General features: G+C 37.0%; 1 protein-coding gene across 1 annotated transcript; it reads left to right on the top strand.

Annotated features, from left to right (window-relative positions):
* The first annotated feature begins 949 nt into the window (after window positions 1-949).
* LOC129225270 (elongation factor-like GTPase 1) lies at window positions 950-25661 on the top strand. Its single transcript, XM_054859854.1, has 3 exons — window positions 950-1072; window positions 2755-2939; window positions 25429-25661. The coding sequence occupies exons 2-3, from the start codon at window positions 2760-2762 to the stop codon at window positions 25615-25617; spliced, it is 369 nt and encodes a 122-aa protein (XP_054715829.1). The 5' UTR covers window positions 950-1072; window positions 2755-2759; the 3' UTR covers window positions 25618-25661.
* Window positions 25662-26194: the final 533 nt, after the last annotated feature.

The following is a 26194-nucleotide window of genomic DNA, read 5'->3' as shown; positions in this document are numbered from 1 at the left end:
TCTCTCTCTGTCCTCTCTTCCTAGGGCCCGATTAACCTGTGAAATTAGGGGAAGCTCGGCCTCATTTTGGGGCCTCCCACTTTTTGGTTGGGAAAAATTTTCTAAACATTATATTCTAATTACATTGATACAACACTGACTAATGCTAAGTGGCCCAGCAGGATTCAGATTTAAGTTTATTCAACCTTACCGACTGACAGAAATTTTGTTTGTTACATATGTTGCGAGTTCTCTGCAAATTTGGGTAGTAACATGTTGAATCATATTGGACTCTTGACAAAAGAAATTAAATGTCATAAAAGTACATCGTAACAGAGTTGAATGAAATTACACATTTGAAAATCTAGCTTGTAGTTACATTTGATCAAATGTGTCCTCACTTTCAATAACTTCTTTCAAACGTTTTTATTAAGCAAGTTCAAATGTTTGCAATCTATTTACAAACTCAGTTAAAAGCAGAAACTGGAATTGTTAAGCAATTTTAGTGATATTTGGACCTCCTAAACATTCTGAGGGGAAGCTGAAGCTTCCGGAGCCTTTTGGGTGATTAGGCCCCACTCCCCCCCCCCCCCCTCTCGATGGAATCGTCAAAAATATTATGCAAGGTCTTTGCATCCATAATAAAGCCATCACCAGCGTGCCCCGTGTTTGATCAGGTGCACGCCCGCATGCTTACCATTTATTGTACTCCTAAAACATAATAGCCACCTACATAAACAACCCTCCAATTGTCAGTAGAACCACATGTTGCCTGTTTGAGTGTGGGGTACACCTCCCTTCTTGATCCTACTTTATGGTTTGCAATCTAGATGCTGATCCTAAAATTTTATTCCAGGCTGTTATTTAAAATCCGAAGAACTATTGTCGAAGATATACGTATGTCATAAAAGTTGTCATGAGGGAAAGTACAGTAGACTTAGACTATGAAAGTGAAACGTTGTGTTTTTTTCTTCTTGTGAATGTAGCAGGTGGTTCTTGGAGGATAAAAAAGAAGCAGATTTATTTGCTATTGCCCAGTTGAAAGTTTCTGTGATATGAATAAGAATAAACATTCGGGGACTGTGGTTGTACCGTTAGTATATTTCTTCTTGAGTTTGAGTGCAGTTTTTGCTTGATGTGAGTTGAAAAGAAGTTGGATGTTTTTCTGACATAAACTTTGCAGCTGTTACAGCGCTCATATTAACCCTTCTTAACTGATGAGGAGGATTTTTTTTTTTTTTTTTTTTGTGACGTAAGTGGTGAGGTGGGGTGTATGTAGCGCTGTCATTATATTTCTCATGTAGTCCACAAAACTTCTCAAATTAAAGTAAGGAAATTTCCAATGGTTTTAGTATTATCAATTTACATAACTACAGCCGAACTCGAATTCGTTTATGTGACGAGCGACGATCCCTGACATAGCGAGAATCCGGATTTAACGAGGCATCCTAAATTCTTAGTTGGTACAATGTTAAATTTGTGTGAGCATAACTTGCTTTTAGCGAGGAAACATTCCTTAAAGTGAGCAATATTTTTTATTTATATACCATAATTTTTAGAGCTATTAATATTTTGACTGGAATTATCTATATCTTTAAGAGCATAATTAAAATAATTTTAAAGAGTTTGAAATCAGTAACGTTTTTTACATTTATTAATTATTCACTTCATACTCACTCATATAAAGGGTCATTCTTGATATCTTTTAAAAGTAGAAAACTGATACATATAACCTTGCCAGCAGAATGCATCAATGGGTCACGTAGTTTCTTTTGAAATCAAATACAGCAGAACTCCAACTATCCGAACCTCTGATTATCCCGATTCGCTTTCATAATTTGGGCGAAAAACTTAGGAGATCACACTTGTTGCGATTCTCAAATTAACGATTCTGTCGACGCACGCTATTATCCTCCCCCGCCAAGCTAATCAAACAGTTTTCTTTGACCGAGATGCTCAGCAAGCTAGGACTTTCATTTACAGTACGGAATTTACATAGTACATACTGTACTCTGTACTTATGTCCAGCACTTGTTAGTACGTTTAGTATGAAAAGACTTACCTTTTTTTTTTGATTAATTAAAAGCTAGTTTTCTTTGAAATTAGTTTTTTTCTCTCTCATTTTCAACATATATACAGTAATCGATTGGAACAGACCTCTTTATCGAAAAAAAATCTCATTATCCAACTTTTTGATTATCCAAGTAGGATCCGGTCAAGCCCGACGAGAAGCCATGTCAGTCTAGTCGGAAACTAGGAGCCCTTGCCATGGGGGAGGGGGGAGCAAACGCAAAACACACTAACTCAAAAAAAAAAAAAAGAAAGAAAAGAAATAACAGAAATAACAGAAAACGTGAAGATTAAGAAAAATCTACTATGTGGCACTTTAAATAGAATTAATTGTTTTCTACTAAGCAGTTTAGATTTTTTTTCTCCCCCCTCCCCCTTTATTTCTTTTTCCCTCACCCCCTTTTTCTTTTTCTTCTTTCCCCCTTTTCTTTTTTTCTTCTTCTTTTTCTTTTTTTGAGAGGCGGGAGGAGCCCTGCGACGTAACTGACAAGGGACCCGCCTTGGCTCTCAGCGGCCCTGGATCCGGTCCCAATTGATTCGGATTATTGGATTTCTACCGCATACCAAAAAATATGAAATAGTGTGAATTTGACTCACATGATTCAAATTTATCAAATGACTGTGAGGAAAAATCTTACTTTTAATTTTTGAATTATGAAAAATTAAATAGAAACATTGAAACTTGAAATGATGATTTTTTTCCAGGTAAGATGTATGCAGTGTTGGGTCGTCGTCATGGGAAAATCTTACACGCCGATATGCAGGAAGGTTCGCAGACTTTCCACGTAACTGCTGAATTGCCTGTTACAGAGAGCTTCGACTTCGCCAACGAAATCCGCAAACAAACCAGCGGCATGGCTATGCCTCAACTCGTCTTCAGCCACTGGGAGGTAATTAATTGATTATCATTGAACAAAGAGTGTGACTCTGGTAATTTGATGCTTGATCTTGAATGAGCTGGTTTATGTTTGGTTTGAAAGATGAGAGAGAAGTTTTTAGATTGCGTTTATATTCATTATTGGTGACGCAAACCTACTTTCTTCACCCCTATTTTACCAAATAGAAACCGTTGAAGCCTCTGCGAATTGGAAATCAATTTCATTTTTAAGTACAAAACATTTTTTTATAATATATTTTATTATAATATTATATATAATATATCAATTTATATTTTAGTCTACTTCCTGCAAAAGTTTTTTTTCTAAGTAAATAAATAAATTTGACCAAAGGCGCCTCGAACCTAAATTTTTCGGTTGGGAAAATTCTGAATTAACAGAATAAAACTCCGAATTTTTGCCGAATAATTAAAGGAAAAAAAAATCGCATACGTATATGCAGGGGCGGCATTTCAGCATTTCATTTGGGGGGTCGAGTTTCTTAAATATGTATTACCACAGTGCGGTGCTAAAGACACATAAGCTATAACAGGAAGTGGTCATAAAATCGGTTTAATATGAATAAAATTTAGTGTTTAGAAACAATTAAAACTTTGATTCATTTTTTAATAAGTTATCATACATAACATCTCGATACTAAAGTTTTTATACCTTTTGGAAAAGTTTTAATGCATAATTTTTGGAATTCTGAAGAGCAAGGAATCGTGTTACTACAGTGCCCAGTGTCGTGCCGTTTTGCCAGTAGAGCTAAATAGAAAAGTTTTTTTTTTTTTTTTTTTGCCCATTGTTCTTCAAAAATAATTCTCTAACCTCCTGAGACATAAAAAAAATCTTTCTCTACTAGTAGAGAAGTACTTTCCAATCAGCTCAGCTAGCTGAGCTGATTGGAATAATTAAAAAATAATTGAAGTAACTAAGATATGCATGAAGACACTTTTTATATCTTGCTTTTCAAAATCACCTAAGGCAACTTCAAAAATTGTGAGGGACTTAATTTTTCCTCATTGAATAATCTAGTCTCGTCGGCGCTCTCAGCTTCAATGAGATGTCATCTGCCTCCAGCTCTGTTATTCACTATTCCAGACTGATGAGTTCATAACAAGGACGAAGGTGCAGTCTCTGGATGTGATACCGGTCTGTCGGTATATTGCTTGTAATTTTTCTTGCCATATGCTAAAAATTTTACTCGTTATTGAAACACTTTATTTTGCGTTTTCAAAATCCAATCCAGATAATATAAAGCCAACTATACAGAAAAATAATTATCATCAAACCTTGTGTTAATTTCAATCAAAACTGAATCGATTACTTCATACAAAATATTAAAAAATCAATGTTTGACTTCACAGCATCATGTGGATTTTTGTCACCTCGGAGGACGAATTATTTTGAAACGTTTCACGATTGATTGAAATATACATCTATGTAAAATCTATTTTCAGTTTCAATTGTAAATTGAACTATGGTAGTATAGTGCACAGATCAATCGTAGATTGAACTGTGGCTTGACTAGTTTGAAAATTAAGGGTAGCGGATTGAAGATGTTTTGATAGAGTAAAGCATTTTTCGAAAACTTTCCTCAATGCAAACAAATTGAACAAAAATTCAAACGAAGTCATACATGCTTAAGGGCATGAGCTTTTTCACCATTGAAAGAATCGTTTTGCAATAATTCTTTCAGTCGTCAAATCACTGCTTCGAAGTTATACAGAATAGTTTTAACTCTTGAAGACCATCTTGTGTCACTCCAAGGTTGCATAATTATAGAGTCCCATAAATGGTATTTGTTGATATGTTTTTTGTTGATTCAATAATCACATGCATTTTTGAAACCTCTTAATATAACGCATATAACTCTCATATAACGCATTGAGCAACTGAAGCGTGTTTCTAGTAGAAGAAAGCAATGAACACTCCTTAAATAAATATACACTTAAAAAAAATGAGCGTGAAAGTGAATGTGAAATATCATGGAATTTTCTTGATATTTCACATTCTTAGCAGCCACACCACTTTACGCGAGCCTCTCGTATTGAACATACCATCGTTACGGGCATACAAGTATGAAATATTTAGCCTTTATCAGGAAATGTTTTCTTTAGTTAAAATCAACCATGGTTCTCTATCAGTTTTCTATGTTCTGAAAAGGCCGGAAAATATTTCATGAATTTCTAAGTCATCATCCAAATAACGAAAAACACTTTCTAGTTTGGGAATGTGTCGAGTTTCATCAAATAGTTACTGAGAACCAGCGAGATTTTTTTTTAAATGAACATTGATTTCCAACTTACTTAAATAATTTCATCCATTTTATATCATTCTGCTCAAAAAATTTGGGGGTGCGACCGCCCCCTCTTGACCCCCCTATTTGCCGCCCCTGCGTATATGCGTAAGTTCCTACATCTAATAACAAGAGACATTAGGCATCATCAAAAAAGAAAAAAGATTAAAAGACAAATTACAATACGGCAATACTGTCTCCAAATTTACAGAATAAGATGAAAAAAAATTGGGAAGTCACAGTGATCGACCTCTCATCATGGCGTTCCTGCATTTGACCTTTGTCTGAATTTCTGAAATATATTTTAGGAAAGAAAAACAAAAACGAAAAAAGTTTCAAACATCGAAATGCTATGATTCGTGTTTTAAAGTAGTATTCATTCTTCAAGAAATAGTGTAAATTTGGAAAATTACCAACTCAAGCATACATTTAAGTGATTCATTACTTTTACCGAAACATCGGTGATCTACCTCTAGACAACAGCTAGCAACATGCTTAAAAAATGCGAAATATTTCGTAGAATGCTAATGATCACTGCACTCCAGTACGTATCTAAATCCGCATGCGGTCAACACATTTGCTATGTGTTTTCGTGATGCGCAGATAATTTAGATAATTGGAAAGATCGGATGTTTTCGTGACTGGTAAATTACCACAGAAACAGAATGCATTGAATATTTGGCTGACCACAAAAAAATAATGGTTATTCCGTGGCTTGAACATAGTAGCTAAGAATTAATGCTAGAGATGGGGTCGAATATAGAATGTCGAAATTTTTTGTTTCGATTTTTAGAGAAGAATCTTTATGCGAGTTATCGAATCTTTCTCTACAGCTAAGCGTTTTTATCAAAATTAACTTCGGTTCAGTTTTGAATTTTATCCGATTTCGTGCTCATAGCTAATGAATTTCACCAGGAAAGGCAAAATCAACAAGAATGACGATAAAAAAATTTTTAATGTAAGTCAACTTTCAGAAGGACATTATTCATATTTATTAAATGACCAATTGTATCAGGAAAGGCGTGAAGAATGACCACAAGAGATCATCATTCATTGGTCATATTTATTAGATGGTCAATTCATACCATCGAATGGTATGAATTGATCATTCAGATGGTTCATCATAGATATTAGATGTCCAATTTCATCAGGGAAGATATAAAGAATGACCGCAAGAAATCATCATTTATTGGTCATATTTATTAATTGACCAATTCAATCATCAATATTAAATGTTCAAGTTCATGCGGAAAGATATGAACAATAATCGCAAGAAATCATTTATGTGAAATCAATTTACAAAAGATTAGTGCTGCAGTTGAGAAAGGACACACGGAGATGCCCTCCCCGTAATATGTTTTTTTTTTAAACTGTAACAATAATGTAAATTGGCTTCGAACTTCGTTTTCTTTTACTGAACCTCCCCAAACACCACAGTGAGTTCCCCCAAACATGTTTCTCCAACTACAGCCCTGAAAGACAGCATATGTAATTTGTATTAGATCACCAAATCATCATTGATAATAACTGTCCAACTTCAGCAAGAAATCATTGTTCATTGGTTATATAATGTTTTATAGATGACCAACTCATCATTGAGATTAAATGTCCAACTTCATCTCAGGAAAGGTATGAAAGACAACCGCAAGAAATCATTTAATGTAGGTCAGTTTACAAGAGGGCTTTAGTCATATTTATTAGATGCATTGTATAATTTGGACATTTCAATTAAATGATGTCTGCAGTGTTCTTGACCATGTCAAAAATTAAGGTTATCTCCTTGGGGGCTAAAAATTTATTACGAAACCTGTGACATCATAAAATGTGTCGTTAGATTGTTACTCCGTGTCTCAAAACAGGATGTTCTGTGACTTACAAGGAGCATCTCAGCTACAACTTCCCATTGTTTCCTGGTCCATTTTCTCTCTTATTTTTTTCTCTCCTGACTTTGTGGGGGAAAGGGAGGAATTCATTAATGGAAACTTTAGAAGGGAATTTTATCGCCTCTCGTGCTGCTTCTGTGGCACAGTGAAACTGAGCTCACGCTGATCCTACTTCCTGCAGCCGTTAATTGAGTTGTTATTCCTTGCTGCACAAACGTCTTTTTTTTTTTTTTAATTTTAGGACATTTCTGATTTTTTTACTTCAGTGTAAATAAATAGTGCGTGGGAGATTGACAAGGATGAGATTCGAGATCACGACCGCGATAGGACCTGATTTCCTGCCTTTTTATCTCAGTACACAGAATTAAACTAATTGGAATTAATTGCTATTGAATACTAAACCCCGACTTTTGGTAGTGTACGACGGGTCACTAAAAGTCAGACGCAGATCCAGAGAGAGGTCATGAGTGTGGAGAATGAGAAGAGATAAAATGGATGGAGTGAAGATTTAAGCAAAGCATTTGATTTTAAACGAAGTATTTGAAGATTTAAGAAAGATTTTAAAACAAAGCATTGGAAGAAATCTAGTTTCTTTCGCTTGTTTCACACAAGACGTGCCAACCATTCGTCGTTGTTGAGTCACGTGACTTGGAGTCTGGGTAAGCTTTTGCTAACAGGGCCTGATTGCTGAATAGACCAACTAGGTCGTGGCCTAAAGCCTCCACTTTTTAGGGGCCCTGGGCCCTCAAAAGGTTAATTTTTTTTTAACCAATAGCTAAAACTGTTTTCGCCAATGGCTAAAATTGTAAGGGTTGACTATACAGGGGCCTCAAAAAAGCATATGCCCTAGGGCCCCCTGATATCTTAATCGGGTTCTATTTGCTAAGCCAATGACTGGACTTACTTTCTCCATTTACTAATTCCCGCTCTAAGATCATGAGGGTCATAACAAAAGCTAACCTAAAGCTTCGTTTTGGGAGCTTATGTTTCGAAAAATTCGTCCCAGTGTGCCTTATTACTCCCAGAAAATGACACTTACGACCTCCCTTCCAGAATGACCCGCTCCAAAACCAGAAGCTGGATCCTAGCGTGCTGAAAGTGTTGATAGTGCCAGTGGCGGCTTCACCCATCTAACAATAGGCTCGCTTCCGAAATTTTAAAAGTATTTTTTTCTGAAATAGCTTGCTTAAAAACATAGGATCTGACCATTTTTCAAATAAATTGACAAAGTTTACTATTTTTTAAAAATTGTTTAAATCGGTGCGTAGACTCAATTTTATTTTTTTAAGCTTCTGCGCATGACATCATAAATGATGAACTGCCGTTCACTGATGTCTTTGGCGCAGAGCGAAATATTTGATTCAGTTCTTTAATCTTTATTCATATGCAGTGGCAACGATGTGGTTGATAGCAAGCATAGAGCGCAATATTTAATTCGCTTCTGAATTATCATAACTGGGAAATGCGTAGACAGGCCTGCGTAGACATTCAACGCGCAAGTGGAATGCGCCAAAGTATATCATTTGTGACGTCATAGAGACCACACCTTGTTTGAAAAATCGGATATTAAAAAAAAAAAGAATTAAAAAATAACTGTTGTGAAAATGAAAGTATTTTCTGGGTCCATGTTATTTTATTTATTTATTTTTTTGCTCATTCTATCAAATTCAGTGACTAAAAGTAGTACTTTTGACTGAAGGAAACAACCCCACTGCGAGGACCCCTGCAACCATAAGAAGTTACAAATATGCACATGATAAATGTTTTACATGGTTCCGTGACAGATAATGGCCCCAAAACTGCACTATGACGGGTCCCCAAACTTGAAAATTCGCCACTGAATGATCCAGAGGGGGGAAAAAAAGAAAAATGCGTTATCAACCCTTTCTGAGACTTTCTTGATTTTATTTGTCAATGTACGCGTAATTAACGTTAACTTGATTAACGCTTATAACGTTATGATTACAGTAACAGTCACATAGTACTGAACATAAGCACCGACATTCCATGTTGTTTGTGGAAGACACGGATATAAAGATGATTTCAGAGGAGGATATGAAGCAATATTTGAAATTTGGCTTTACTGTTGCTTTTAATTTGATTACAGGACCGTCCGAAGAGCTGACGGCGCAAGGGGAGAAAGTTTCCTGACCCCCCCCCCCCCCCGCCCCTCCCTACACAGAAAAATCAAGTTAGTTATGACCAGGGGCGGCATTTCAGCATTTCGTTTGGGGGTTCGAGTTTCTTGAACATGAATTTCCTCAGTACGGTATAAAATACATATTGGTTAACAAGAACTGATAATTAAATGGTTTTAATGTTAAGAATAATTAGGTTTGTAAAGAACCAATTAAAAATTTTTCGACCGAAGCTTTAAATTTATTTTGTTATAAGTTATCTCACAAAATATCTCGGTACTAGTTTTTATTAATTAGTAATTTTTTTAATCTGCTATTTTTGGAGTCAGGAAGAACAGAAAATTTTGTAACTATAGTTAATCAATATCCAATGACTTAATTTATTGCCAGTATAGCTAAAGAGGATTGTCTTGCTTTGCCTCATTGCGCTTCGAAGGCAATTCTCTAACCTCCCAAGACACAAAAGTCAAAATTGGTTGAAGTTCAGTTCTCCTACAACTTTCTGGTTGTGTGCGTAGTTTTTTACACCGATGAAGAGGCTCCATTATTGTAGCTTTAAAATAGCTATATGCTGTATTTTCGTGTAAATTTGTGCTTTATTTACGTCGGTTTTTCAATTTAATCACGAAAGTCATCTTTCAAATGACTGACCTGATTGAAACAGTCAAAAAACAATGGAAGCAAGAAAGTTATGTCAAAAAAAGCACATTTCCATTAGATTTCTCTCTTTAAAATAACCAAGAAAGCTTTTTAAATAGGCTAGTATTTATTTTGTGTCATTAAAAAGTATAATCACAATTCACAAAACAATTCCTCTTCCCTCATGCTTTACTTATAAGTGTAATATTTTCTTTTTCGCTTTCTATAACCGACCTACATAATATTGAAGTTAAGACCAATAATAAATATATCTCATTAAATCCTGTCTCAATTTCTTGAGAAACTGAATTGATCAGTTTATTCAAAATATTGATTTAATATTTTGACTAAAACTTCATCTGGGGGTTTTGTCACCTCTTCCACATTGGCATACATTAAAAACTGTTACGAAAAGTTCTGTCACGAAGTTCCACACCTGGTTCAAGTATGCATTGATGCGAAAATTACTAAGAGTTTCAATTGTCAATCCAAGAATTAAGATTAGCGAATTAAAATTTTTATGATAGAGTGTGGCATTTATCAGAAAAAAAAAAAAAAAAAACGCTCCGCAGTATAAATAAAGTACACAAAAAATTCAGACAAAGGCATGCATATTAAAATGACATGAAATTTTTTATCAATGAAAAGGTCGCTTTCCAGTAATTCTTCCAGGGGGCTTTTATAACTCTTGAAGACCATCTTGTGTCACTCAGAGATTGTCAAGTAAAGAGCCTCAAGATACATTTGTTGATGTGAAAGTATTTTTTGATGTGAGATGTTTTTCAAAAATAGCATATCTTTACAAAAAGTTTCCATGAAAGCATATGATACACCGAGTTGCTAAAATGTGTTTCTAGTACATGGCATCAATGAACACTTACTAGCTGAACATTAAGTTATAATATGAGCATAAAAATTTATGTAAAATGACATGGAATTTACGCATAAAAATTGCACAGTCTCTACACTGTACGGGTATCTCATACAAGATGCACCATCATAAAATAGATTACTCAATTTTGAAATATTTAACCCATATGAAGAGATTACTTCTTTAGTTAAGGCAAACACTTATCCTCCATCAGTTTTTTCTGTTCTGAAAATTCAGGCAAATGATTTTCTAAGTTATCTAAATTGAATTTTACCATTTTATATTATTCTTAGTGAAAAATTTGGGGGTGCAACCGCCCCCTCTCGCACCCCCTATTTGCCGCCCCTGGTTATGACCAAGGCCGTATCCAGAAATTTTTTTCGGGAGGGACCCAGATTAGCACATTGCCCTAACACACACACACACACACACACACACACACACACACACACACACATATAGTATATATAGACACAACAAACGCATAAAAATGTTAACATAGAAGACTTTTTGTCTCGATTTTTAATGATTCCACTGTTTGGACGTTGTTATTTTAATTTCTTATTATTTTTCTTATTCACCTTGTAGTGGTAAGGATAACAGGAGAGTGTCCCTTTAAGTCGGATGTAGAACATCCATAATTTCAGGGGGTCCGTGGGTTTTTCCCCCGAGAAATTTTCGAAAAAAAAGTCTGTATTTTGAGGACTTATATTAGGTAATTGAGGCTACAAAAATATGAAAAAAAAACTAGGCAAATAAAGTCTTTTAAAAGTTATACATTCTTTTGCAAATCAAGATCAAACAAAATAATAATTGCTTGCTCGACAAATCATGGAACTCAATGGACAGAGAGGAAAAACGAGAGAGGAGTAAAGAGAAGCACTTCGTCATCTGCTCATATCGTCTTTTAGTGAAGTTTGTTTTTGATCACTTCCCTTATCCCCATTTTTTTTTTCATTAAATGCCCTACAGTATGAAAATTGTACAAAATAGTTTAAAAGAATTGGTGTAGACATTCAGAAAATAAGAACGGAAGAGTAATATCCTAGCCATTTGGACAATTCATACTTTATTTTCTTGATAAGATACAAAATTGAAGAACTTTTCAAGGAATTTCAAAAACTTAAATAATTTTCAAAGACTATCGAACAGTTGAAATTATTTGAAGCTCTTTATTTACACTTTTCAAAAGTTGATTGCACAGTCTTACAAAATGATTGAAACTTTGTAAGACACACCCGTTTTAAGTTAAAAATAAATGAAATATTTTTCGAAACAAACTTTTTTTTTTCAATCACAAGTAGTGCAGAAAATGAAAGAGAGTAGAGTAAGTGTTATTTTTTTTCCCTCATACTAAAGGTATTAACAGTATGCAGTAGAAGTAAGAAAAAAAAACAAGCAATAACAAAAGAACTTCCATGATATTGAATTCGGCGTTAAATAAATGCAAGACAAGAAACATATCAGTCACAAAAATGATTTTGAAAATTATGCTACAAAAACGCGAAAATCGTGTTTTTTGCATTTTTTACTCAGGATGTATCAAGGAGCTGAATTTGGCACATCTTGGTAACAAGATACTCGCCTAATCGGAAAATAGGGGCCCAGCCTTTGGGGAGTCCCCGACTCGAAATCAGTACAGTGTAAGTTTTATAAGAGTTTTAGGGGGGGGGAGGGGCAGGGTCGTGCACAGCAGGGAGAAGAGATACCTGTTGGCCCGGGCCCGAGCTTAAATGGGGCCCAATATTTTTAAACCTAGGGTTGAAAATATGGGTAAACAATATGGAGGGGGCCCAAAAAAAGCATTTGTGACAGCCCCAAAATTTCTGTGCACGCCCCTGGAGGAGGAAGTGCACAGAATTCAGTTTGGTAGACTTGAAAAGTCTACCGAACTGACAAAGGGCCTGCTTTAATCCTGGACTGCCCTGAATTGAATTGGGAAAGAAAAAGCTAATGAGAACTAGAACTGCTTTTTCTGTATTTCTGCAAAATATTATAAATTTTGAATGGTAGCAAAATTAAGAATAAAAAAAACTTTGTTGTTTTCCTTTTCTGACATTAGGAATTAAAAAAAAAAAAAAAAAAAAAAAACCTTGTTTTACGGTACAAAACATTTCGAATTTCGGGGGGGGGGCCGTCAGGCCCCCCCCCCCTCTGGATACGGCCCTGGTTATGACATCAGTGTATCAATATGCATCACGCGCGAACGTGTCATGCTTGTATGTTTTAAATATTAATGAACAACAAAACTGAACAATGAAAATTAAAACTGAATTAGTTACTCATATTGATCAAATTAAGAATACGAATAAATAATTTGTTGATTATAAATATTAAAACCGTTTCAAAATTTTGGACCCCCCCCCCCCCCCCCTTCTTATCAGATCAAAATTTTTATTTATTTATTTATTTATTTTTTCCAATGTGCCCAACACCTATTTGTGCCAACACCTTTCAATGTGCCCTAAAACTTTCTTCAGGTTACCTACCTGCACACAGGAGCAGAATTCCAAGAAATTTGGTGGGAACTAGACAATGGAGAAGGGGGCTTTTGTTTAGTTCTAAACCTTTATATTCTCAGAATTTCTATCTGCTTCAATGCTACAAAGGAAAAAACGACTATTTTGGAGACTGGGGAAAAGGAATATTTCTGTGGACTGGGAAAAAATAAAGAATTTCTGTCTGACCACGGATTGTATGGAAAGACAAACATCCGTTTTACAGCCGGAAATGGACGAATCTATTATTTTTTACCGATGTCAACTTTTGCACTAGCAGAGTCTCGTTCAAATGAGCGGAATACGCGCATCAAATTTTTACCTTTCCCACTTATTCACATAGATTCATCTTATCTGGACGTTTGAAAATTCCATGCAATCCGTGGTTGGACAGTATTGCAATTATTATTATTATTATTTTGTGTGTTAATGACTGTGAGTCTATGATACACGAAATGAGGGGTGCCTTGCGGTGCTCTCTCATTTTGTGGCGCACGCGGCGATTGCCCCCTCCCTTCGGATGGCCCTGTTTGACTACCTCTAATAAAGTTTTAATTTCGAATGCCTGGGGCAGGCAGAAAATTATATCTATGATATGATATCTATGACTGATATGATCACAGCTTCATCTTTATGTTTTGGTTTAATTTTCAGTCCTGGACTGAGGGAGGGGGAGCGGAAACTTCCCTGGGGGTGTCAAATACACCGTATTTCTCTTTTTTTCGTCGATATTAGGAATATGTTGGGTCTAAATGACTTACTCCTTAATTTGAACGGTGCAAAACGATCTCCTAAAAAATGAACGACGATATTATTTTATAGTTCTCTCTCTCTCTTTCTCATTTTATTTCTTAATTTATTTATTTATCTTTTGATATCACTTAAATTTTTTACATATTAAAGATTTTTTTTTTGTTTTATTTTCACCTGTAACCGTAAGAGATATGATATTTCAATTCAGAATATATGCACTGTTTCGCCTAAGTTTGTATTTTGTTCTTTATGTTCAAAGCTTTCAAATTTTGTTAGAGGACGGTATTTGTTTTTTTTTTTTTCTTTTCTTTTTTTAAGATCAATTTTGGGTATCTTCTGACGTCACATCAACTTTATTTTTTTTAAATTTATTTTTTTGAATTTGTACCAAGCTGGAATCTAACTGCCGCTTTTGGAATGAGAAACAGATATCTTACCACTCGATGACCGGAATATCTTACCAAATAAATTATAATTGCTTTATGCGTCGAAACCGAAATAAAATATTTTTTAATTTAATTTTTTGGCATATTTTCTTTCTGCAAGCTAATTTTAGTTGTTTTTCTTTAAAAAAAAAATCAACTATTAATGATTGAGTGAAACATTTACAGTGAACATGAGAGAACACCTGCAACTTTTTTGAATGAACAAGTCCAATGAGCGGGTGAAAAAACTGAACGATCCTCTGATGAACGGATTATTAAAAAGAACTACATTGTCCATCTGTAGTTGATTTTAAAACTTGAAGAAATATGGGTAAGGGGTAAGGGCTGCAGTTTCAAGATTAGCTCCGGCTCAGAAAAATCGTATTTCCATCACTGTTTACTTTTAAAATGGGTTTTCATGTATTGAGGCATTGTGTCAAATAAATGGCATTTTTTTCAACACAATGCTTCAAAAGCCCCCAACACACACACACACCATTTTCTCTGTATTTCTCCGAATAATAGAATATTCGAACAAATTTCAGAAAAAAATATAAGAAAAAAAATCACTGGAAGAGAAAGATGGTGACAAACGATCCCGTCGAAGTGAAGATGGCAGCGTGGGCGTTCTATAGATGCAAGAGGAGCGCCCTCTGGGGGGCAAGCGTGTACTGGGCGAGCCCGGGCGCGTGCAAGGCGCGCGCGAAATGTGCCACTCCTCGGAATCGTTCGAAGACACCCACGCGCGCGCATTCCATTCCCTTCTTTCAGCCGGGGAGGGGTGATATATGACCGTCCTTGAGAACAGCCTCACGCCACAAGACGAGCCCACAAATCTTCTCTTGAACCTCGGGAGCGTTATCCCGGATTCCTGAGTACACTTCCTTTGCAAGGGTCAGAGGAGGGGGGCGAGGGGAGTGACACTTCGTTATCATTTTTCAAATTTGTCGAAATCTCACTATAAAAGAGCTATTTTTTTCTGAAAAAGAGAAGACAGTGTATTAAAATGTTGTCTTTACGAACTGCAAAAACGTCTACATGGAGTAAATCATCACACAAGCAAAAAAAAAAAAAAAAAAAACTGAAGCGATGCTTTACAATTTCACAATGTTAAGAAAATTCTTTCGTAATGTTCTTCATAAGGGTCAGGAGGGAAGGAGAGTCATTTGTTACCATTTTTCAAAAGTGTTGAAAATTCAGAATTAAAGAATTGATATTTTTCCGAATTAACAAAGCAGTTTATTAAAATGCAATTTTCCCAATGACTGTGTAGTCAGATTCGGACCGATTTTAAGGTGAAGGCATGACAGTCGAAGGTTTTTAAATTCCGAAACTCGCAGTCGGTCACTTTCCCTCCATTTCGGAACTGTTTATACGCAGGTGTGCTCACCTAGGGGTAGTGGGGATTATGGCACACACTGCACCATTGACATTTTTAAGGGGGGTTGAGGGGTATTTTTCTCATTTTTAGGGGGACTCTCGCTTTTGGGCGGGGGGGGGTGCGCCTTTGCTCTTGGGCGGGATGGGCACCTTTGTTATACGGCAGGTTTGCCCCCCCCCCTAGAGCAAGGGCGCGCTCCCCTAATAGTCGCAAAGAGCCCCCTTCCCCAAAAAGCGAAAATACCCCTCAAAACAACCCCCAAAAAATTTCAATTGCGCAGTCTGCGCCATGAGCCCCCCCCCCCCCCCCAGGTGGGCACCCCTATATGCGGACTATTATAAGTATCAGTGTTGGATGTAGTTAGGGGGTGCAAGCCAGGGTCCTTGCTTCGGGTGACAATTTCGGAGGGCGGCAAATTCAACTTATTTCAGTGGGGTTTTTTCCGTTGAAACTCGATATAAAAAAACTTGATGGAAAATGGGTGTGGGTGGCGGTTTCAAGATTTGACCCGGCTCATAAAAATCGAAGATCCGGCTCTGAAAAATACATATGAAGTAAGCAGGCGCGTGCACGGAACAGGGTCCGTCACAGATGACTTTTACGCCTCCCCCCCCCCGTATCGATTACCCCTACGTCCTTACCTTAGACCTTTGTGTTAATGATATAAGGTCCCAATATTTCGCCATTTATTTTAAAAAGTTTGCCCTCTCCCCTGGTCACGCCCCTGGAAATAAGGCATCCTACGAAAAACAGCTTCAACCAATCGATGGTTGAAGTTGTTGATGATGTTGTGGTGAATTGATCTTCAGATTGGAAATACTCAACATGATAGGGCTCAAATCTGCAATCAAATTGAATAGTAAATGGTTCTCAGAGTCTCACTCACACGAGATCAAGAAATAAGAAGTTTTCGGCTTTTCTTGGAGGACTTTCATCCCTAAACTCGCGTGTTTGGGCGCTGATAAAGGCGTTCCTTGAAACCCCCCGAACATTGCTTTTATCAGGTTATTTTTATCAATTTGTTTTCATTACAGGCAGTGGCGCATACAGGAAATTTTCAAGGTGGGGGGGGGGGGGGGGGCAGGATCGAAGATCTACCATTCTCATATCATACTGCACGCATCAAACATATTCTTTTGATTTATCAATTTTCGGGAACAAAAAACATTTAAAAAAATTAATTACCTTTGAAAACTAACTCTTGTTTTTAGAGGGTTGGTTACTAGATTTTTTTCGACCATCTACTCTAGTGGTGTCCAATCTTTTTTACTAGATTCCAGAGGGTCGCACCTCATAATAAGATAAATCTCGAGGGCCAGAACACGAATAAAATTAAATTACATTTAAATATTTTTTATTGATAACATGGGTAAGCGCTTTGCCCCATCTCCTGGATCTGCTAGTGCACCTACGGTCTATGGATTTGACCCCCGAGGATTTTTTTCCCTTAAGGACGTATCAAGCACAATGTTTACTACATCTCGAAACAATTTTTAGTAGGCTTGCCAGACGTCCCGGTTTTCAGGAAAAATCCCAGTGTCTTGGCCGGTTTACTTCATGTCCCGGTGAAAGATAAATTTGATTACGCATGAACAAAAAAAGTCAAAAAATAATTTTCTGTGCAGAATTATTTAGGATATTAACTTCATTAACATGTCAACAACTAACATTAACATGTAAAATGAATATCCAATTAGCTTGTAAAGATTTTTTCAAGATTAAAAAAAAAAAACTTTCTGAAAAGAAGTCGGAGCCAGTGAAAATTACATGTAAATACGTATTGTTCAAATTTTTATTCCTCATTGAAAGTGTTTCTTACTTAAGTAACCGTCTAAAATTATCATGCAAGAAATAAAATATTTAAATTTATCTGCTTGTGTCATTTTCAAGTATTGTTACACCCTTTTTTGGGTTCATAATTACTAACCATTACATAGCATTGAGAATGAACTATTATCTAAAACACTCTAAAAACCAGCCAAGAGTGTGTACCTATTTGAATACAAGCAACGTTGGGAGGGGGAGGGGACATTACGGGTCCCGGTTGAATATTTCAGAAATCTGGCAAGCTTAATTTTTAGTCAATGAGTTGAGAGCAGCCACTAGGGCAGGGCTGTGCCCAAATACCAATCAAAGTACGAAATAGCAACGCTTTGCATTCCATTAATCAGCATTATCCACAGTGCCCGTACCACACTGATCAACGATCAACAATTTGAACACTCTCGTTGAAAGGCTGGTTTCTACTTTGGTTCACTTGATTTTCATATTTCAAACTTTTCTGCATCGTGACAATTATGTTTGTTGCAGTAATTCATTGAGGGTAAACATTTTTCTGGGACATTCTGTTTTTTTTTAAACTTTCTTATTGAGCAAAAAGTTCAATTTCCTCCCCCTCCTCTGTTCCTCTTCCTCTTTACACCTGTACAAGCAATAATGACCCTCATCATTTTCCCAGAAACCTCCACGTGACACTGATTGTTGTTTGGTTTGGCTTTTTGGCCCTGCTTGGAAAAACTTCTATAGCTAAGTGATGACGACATCCATGATTTCGGAATTCCATCCTCCCCTCTTCACCATTTCTTTTTCCTCTTCTCTCCCAATGAAAGAAGACCTCAGAATGGAAACAGAGACGGATCTGCAAGAATTCGAGAAAGCACCTCTCCTCCCACTTCTTCTTTTTCAGGGCCAGGGGTCGACAGAGGGGGAGGTCAGGGGTCGCGCGCGCGAACATGCACCACGCACCTGACTTCGGCCGGCACGTGCCGTGCATGCGTCAGGGGTGGGGCCCAGGGAAGGTCGAATAACAACGTTCGGTATGAAATCGGAAACACCAGAACGGATAAGGGAAGATCGTATTTAATGGGCTGCAATCCAAAGAAATGCAACCTGCCCTTGTTTGATTCCCCCCCCCCCTTTTTTTTTGGTTTGCGAGGGGGCGTAGTCACAAAAAAAAAAAAAAAAAAAGTCTAATAAAAGATGAAGAGTGAGACGGAATGGCTTTGTAATAAATGTACTTTTTTTTGCTTTGCAACCTAGTTCTGTTGTATAAATCACTGGCTTCTAATTCCTTCTGGGGTTATTGTGGTAAATTCGAAAGTGAGGGCTTCAAATTCCTTTTGAAACTATTGTGGTAAACTTGAAAGTGGTGATTTATTTCTTGAAGCATGAGGATGTGTTTAATGAGCTAGCTAGATCACATTTCCAAATTGTATTTTCTGCCTCCGTTGCCAAAAATCAAATGAATTCTTAAAGTCGGGGCCCGGGCTGCCACCTGGAATTATTTTTCTCTGTAGTTTTTTGTAGGGCATTAACGCATCTATGATCTCTTGCGTCACTTACATGACGAAATCTTTCTTCACTCACAAATCAGAAAGATCATTTACCATTACCAATGAATGACCCAAAACCTTAAATGTGAAAGTTTTCGTTGGGTGTCATCGATGTCGGTATCCTCGTTGGCTTCGTACTCCTTTATCACTTCTTAAAGCTCTTCTTTCAAAGAGCAATGAGTTTATTTCATGAGTTTTATAACATTACTTCTGGAAAGAAAAAGATCTGAAACCAACCACAAAACCACACGGCCCAAGCTCGTTTATTAGCAGGCCAAAATGTATGCATGTAATCTGCAGTCACAGGAGTTGAAAGAGAGGAAAATTTTCTCTGTTTGCAATGCCGCTTCCGCGTCAAATCAAAACTCATCCGCGTAAAATGAGGGTCTACTGTACGTTGAAAATCAGAAATTGGACAACCAGTAATTACAGACGATTAATGAATGAAAATGAGGGTGTGCTGTGAATACTACTGAATGCCGAATAACTTGGAATTGTGTTTGCAGACTTAATGACGATTTAGAAGATGTGATTAAAAAAAAAAGTAAGCAGTAAAAAATCTGCTTTTTTCGGAGCACCTTAATGAAATTTATTATCTGTCCAGGACGGATCCAGAAAGTATTCAAGGAGGGGCAATCGATTTCACATTTTTTAATTTTTTTACTAATTTCCAACTCTTTACCTCCTAACATCATGGAAGATCGTCTCAAATTAAGTTTTTGAGCAATCACATTGCTTATTGTTCTCACTTCACTGTTTTGAATTCCTATGATTTTATTTCCCCCCGCCTCCCTCTGCAGCACCATCGTTCAAGGGCGCCCATATGCAAAATTTCAAGGGGGGGCTCAAAAATTTTCCTCATGGTTTAGCAGAGCATTTTATCCATAGAAACCGATTTCAGTACAGATTAGACATATTAAAATTTTTATATTTTTAATAACTTACTCATTAATGGCTGGAAAAGAGATTTTTTTACCATTTTTGCAAAAAAAAAAAGCATTAAAAGCAAGGAATTTCTCATTTCAAAGGGGGCTTGAGCCCCCCCCCCCCCCTTGCCCCCTATATGGGCGCCCTTGCCATCGTTGACCGGTCGCTCCCGATACTGCTCCTCCAGCGAAAACAGTATCCAGGTTGCGTTCATATCCTACACACACGCGCATAGATACACACACCATCACACACCTACATGCACGCACACGCACACACATACACACTCACACCTACACACGAATAGATACACATACGATCACACACACACACATAGGCACACACTCATGCTGCACACAGACACAAACGCCTAAACACACATACACACACTCGTGATTGCGAAAAAACATAATTTGAATTCAGGATGTCAAGATCCAAATTAACTTTTTTTTTTTTGGAACTTCTATTTCTACAAAATTCCGGAGGAATGAATCCCATCCTTCCTTTACCTTAACGTCATCAGTGTTGTTTTATTGCTTATTTTTAGACTTCAATTTTAAAAACTTTACAGAGAAGAGTCTCCTAACACCATTTAATGACCGCTAAGATCGTCTAAAATTTGAGTTTTTGGAATTTCGAAAAACTTCTTGTACAAAGTTCCGATCCCTATCACTAAGGTGTTACTAGATATATGCCCCAAGTGTGTGTAGGTGTGTGTTTGTGTATGTGTGCATGCATGAGTGTGTAGGTGTGTGTTTGTGTCTGTATACTGGCATGTGTATGTGTGTAGGTGTGTGTATGTATGCGTGTGTGTGTGTAGGCTATGGACGCAACCTGGAGACGGTTTTCGCTAGAAGAACAGTATCGGGAGGGACCGGTCGACGGTGGTGCTGCAGAGGGAGGCGGGAGGGGGAGGATTAAGTCATAGGAGCATCAAAACCGTCAAATGAGAACAATAAGCAATGTGATTGCTCAAAAAAAAAAAAAAAAAAAAAAAAAAAAACGAAAAAACATTTTTAATCATAAGAAATAAATACTTGCAGTTACACTCAGGAACATTGAAAATAGCGCCCCAAGAAAGAAGAAAGGTACAATCGTGAAATTTTGCATATAAGAAGAGTGACATTTGATATGCAAATGATCCAAGTTTGGTGTCAATGCGCATGACCGTTTACTCTGCAGTATCGGTGAAATGGGGGAAAAGGTGCAATATGAACCAGTGCATAATTTAAGACTTTGAAATGTTACGATTACAACCGGGTTTTTGGAGAACCTTAATGAGTAAAGGATGCCATGTAGACGAGTTCGACGGGTAAACGTTTCTCACAGTTAAAAGCGAGTTTGAGAGAGGTTTGATCATCGGCATGAAAATTGCGGGCTGGTCGACGAGCCGTGTTGCTGCCCAGGTGGATTGTTCGAAGTGTTCCGTTAGAAACTGTTGGAGGCAGTGGACACAAGATGGTACCCACGTGCAAAAAAAAAAAAAAAAAAAAAAAAAAACGGTCTGGAGCGACCGGGAAGACCACGAGGAGAGAGGATGGAAGGATCGTGCTCCAAGCGCTCGTGGATCTCACAGTGACTCGTTTCACCATACAAGCAGACGTAGGGGTAGCAGTTGTTCCCCGAACCATTTCTAAACGTCTTGCGGAAGTAAATCTGCCGACCAAGCGCCCTTTTCGTGTACTGCCTTTAACACCAAAACGCGGCAACTCCGTCTGCAATGGTGCGAAGCCAGAGCCATTGCAGACGGAGATCCTGATTCGTTTTGGTGTCAAATGGTATCCGCGAACGGATGTAGAGGCGCCTTGGAGAAAGGTACAAGTCTACCCATTCTATCGAACAACACATTACCCACACAGCGGGCAAAGTGGTCTGGGAGGCTATAGCCTATGATAGCCGGTCCACTCTATTTGTGGTACGTGGAACCTTAATGGGCTAGCGTTATGTTAATGACATTCTGCAACCACATCCAGGACCGTTCTTAAATAAACCTCCAGGAGCAACTTTCCAGCAAGATAATGTTCACCCGCAAGCAGCTAGAGTTGCTCAAGACTTCTTACGTCCTTTGGAGACTCTTCCATCGCCAACCCGCTCCGCCGACTTGTCCCCTATAGAGCATGTATGGGATCAGCTGAAACGCCAGATGTCGCCGTGCTACTCTGTGCAAGATTTGGAAGAGGCTGTTCAAAATTTGGGGCCTCAGAACAACATCAGAAGTTAAACTAACTCAATGTCGGACCGTATTGCGTCATGTGTTGCAGCAAATGGGGTCCAACGCGCTAGTGAATTAGCACTGTATTTTTCTCATTTCTTAGCCTGTATTTGTTTAATTGTCTAGATTTTGGGATCAAGTGTATCTCTCATCTGTATTTTTCCGTACACTAAATTTTACTTCAATCCAAAGCTTCCTTCTTGGGGCGCTATTTTTAATGTTCCTGAGTGTATATGCTTTGAGGTTACAAGGAACTAATTTTCATGCCAATTATGTGAGCCTGTAGATGCAAAGACCTAAGCTAAATTTCAAAATTTTAAAACTAAGCTTCTTTTAGCAGATATCTTTGCATTCGGACGCTCACATATTTTTGGGAATTACATTTCCACTGCAAATCATACATTGGTGGAACCTTTCTTTTCTTAAGCTGAAAAATCAAGAAATCAGTAGGATATCCAAATTTCTGAGAATGAAGGAAAAACTAGCAATTCGCTGCTTCTTGGAAATGCTCTATTGATGCAGGGGACAAAAATAAGTTCAATAAATCTATTAGCAAAAGTGTTATTCATGGAGATGAGAGATACCAGTAGGAGCGAGACCCCCATCTGCCTTTGGTCCCTTAATAGCCCAATGCACGCAAAGATTCCAAAACTATACCGTATTTTCGGACGTAAGCGCCGCGGCACTTACGAGAAAAAAAAATTATAAATTGCCGATGCAACGGATACAGCAGGTGCGGCGTATATGTTTTTTTTTTTTTTTTAGTTGATAACATTTTACAGAAAAAACTATTTTGAAAAGAAGGAAAATGAAATGTTTGGAACTTTCCTCGAAATGATCGGAAATGTGTTCAAAATGTGTTTCAAATAAAAAAATAACAAAATTTTCCTTTTGAATTTCTAGTAGCATTATTAAACACGCTTTTCCCCCCAAGCGATCAACTGTGTAAAAAATTGATGAATTCATAATCGGCGCGTCCCGCCTTTTTTCACAGTTTAGCTTCTACTGTAATTTAAATCTTTTTTAATTAACGGGAAGATAATTTAAAATTATGCCAGAATGCGTATCTTTAGTTTTTAGTTAAAAGGATTGAGCTAAAATCGAAAAAATGTCCAAATTTTGGAGTAAAGATCGTAAAATTTTGCGGAATTCTTATTTCGCGGTTAAGTCCGAATCCCCTGCTTTTCAGCATCGTTTTTAGGATGAAAGTGCTCAAATTTAAGCGAGTTTATCCTGTAATTATTTCAAAGTAAGTACCTGTTTTAAAGATCCATAAAGGGGATCGTTCAAAGTTTTTTTTATGCGCAATGTAAAAGATCATCATATTTTCGAAAATTTCCGATACTTTGATATATATAATTGTGATTATTATGATATACATGTATATATCCGATATTTTTGACCCGTGAATGTTGGGATATTTTGTAGAAATTTTACTGTGGGGGCCCATTTGTTGTGGAGGCCCCGGGGCAGTACTTCCGCCTGCCCTCCCCTAAATCCATCTTTTATTTAAGAACTTTTACGATTATCGGACGACGTGCAACTCTGCGGCGAATGTATCCGCACGTTAACGGATGCATCCGCGCACGGCGTGCGCGCATGCATCTACTCATCTAGCTCTGGATACCATGTAGTAAAAAATTATTTTCAAGCCACTGATTGAACTTTTTCTTATGCATAATATCTTTTTCAAGAAAATTTGGTGTCATGAAGAAGAAGTGTAAAAAGTAAGGTTTAAAAAGTTGCGTTTTGTTTATGACGTTCTTGCACTAAATTTCAAAAATACCGGTTTGAAGTATCTTAAAAGCATTATCGTTACTAATTATTCTATTGACAAAACCAACACATAAATGCAAACAGTGCGTTCTTGATTTTAAAAAAGAAAAAAAAAACTTTTTTTCTGTGTGTGTAATACTGTTTTCGTAATAAATACCATCTTTCACTGAACGACACAGATGTTTCATGCCTAATGCATCAAGCACAACACGAGATGTAACATTCCTGAAAAGAACATTCCGAAAATACTTGAAAATGCATATACAACACTTTTGCTCTCTAACGGAGAAGTATTCAGCTAGTGAAATGCAGGTCTTGCAGACTGCAGAGATATGCTACTGATTCATGGCAGTTCAAAAAAAAAAAAAGGCATAACTCAAAATCGCTAATTTTTGAGATATGACGTTTTTGAAAGGAGTGTGCGATATACAGTAAAACTTGTCCACAACGATACTGCTGGGACGTAAAAAAATATTGTTATAGACAGGTTACCGTCATAGACAGTTTGATTTTTTTTTTTTTTTTTTTTTTTTTGCCATTTTGCTGGGACCAATGAAAATATCGTTACTATCGACAGGTTTATTGTTATAGACAGGTTTCACTGTATGAAGAATTGTAAGCTGCACATCCTTCCTCATTCTCAATGGCTTCTCATATGCAAAAACAGTGAACTCACGTTGCAACGAATACCAATACAACGAAATATCCGTTTCAACGAAAAAAAAATTTTCAGTCCCGAAAAATTCCATTACATTTAAATTCCGTTACGAATAAAATTTGTGATCCTTTGCAATTCGTTTTTACGGTATTTCATTGTACTGAAAACTTTTTTCGAATCCAGGGGTACAATTTACGATGTACGGGGCGTGAGTATTTCTCGAAATCAAAAACACAGTATCGATGTCCCTTAGTGTGTTTGATCGTTATTCGAGCATTTGACTGTTCTACAGGGGTGCCCCCACAATTCAATGGCGCCCCCCCCCCAATCTCAACCCTCTTTCCCTTTTTTATTTTTCGATCTATTTTTATTTATTTATTTTTTTTTAAATATTTTTTTATTTATTTATTTTTAGTTACTATTATTAATATTTTATTAGAAAAGTTCTGTTCTACGCCAATGACACACACATACACACCACCACACGCACAAATAAACAAAACAAAATAAATTAAATGAAATATAAACAGAATAAAATAGACTAAAAAAATTTCATAAAAAATTAATCAATAAACAAATTTAAATGAATAAATTAAAAAATCTCTCCCAAAAATTTTGATGGCGCAATTGCGCCATATTTCCCTCCTGCTGTTCTATGATAATTTACGCCTTCCGCTGAAATTTTACTATGTTTGACTTGTTTTTTCAGGTTGTTGATGTGGATCCTTTTTGGTCTCCGCGTACAGAAGAAGAATACGCTCATTTTGGGGAGAAAGCTGATGTTGAGAATCGAGCTCGCAAGTATATGAACGCTGTCAGGAGGAGAAAGGGACTTCTCGTGGATGAAAAAATCGTAGAACATGCAGAAAAGCAAAGAACACTTACCAAAAATAAATGAACTTCACTGCTGCCATCTGTCGGCAATTCTTTAAAATAAGTGCATATTTTATTGAAGCTCTACAATAAAGATATGTTTTTTATATTGATCTTACATTTCCAAACGGAATTTATCTGCGGTTGTTTTCTAATGCAAAAAAAAAAAAAAAACTACATACTGCTTGTGCTCCTGCCAGAGAAAATATTGCAATTCTGAAGATGGCTGCCTGTTGTCTAATTCGTATGGTTAAAAAACTATTTTGCGGTATCCAAGTCTGTTATATGTACACATCTTTATATCATCGGTACTTCGCAGTGCCCTGTTTGGGAACCTCTGGGCTAAAGTATATCAATAGTAGTTAAAAGTGTCACTCAGCTGAACTTAATTCATTCGGGCAACAGGCACCGGCAGTGGCGGATACAATGGAGGGGGGGGGGGAGTCATGGGGATCATGACACCCCCCTCCCAATAGTATTTGAATGTTTGCTCGAAAAAATAAAAAAAACTTGATCGAAACCGCAAGTGGGAAACCATGGAGGGGCGGGGGTCATGACCCCTCCCTCCCCATCAAAATCTGCGACAATACTTTGTAAGAAAA

Source organism: Uloborus diversus, chromosome 6, assembly GCF_026930045.1.
Source record: "Uloborus diversus isolate 005 chromosome 6, Udiv.v.3.1, whole genome shotgun sequence".
Classification (NCBI taxonomy): Eukaryota; Metazoa; Arthropoda; class Arachnida; order Araneae; family Uloboridae; genus Uloborus; species Uloborus diversus.
The sequence above is the reverse complement of the archived record's forward strand: the minus strand, read 5'-3'. Positions and strand labels throughout refer to the sequence as shown.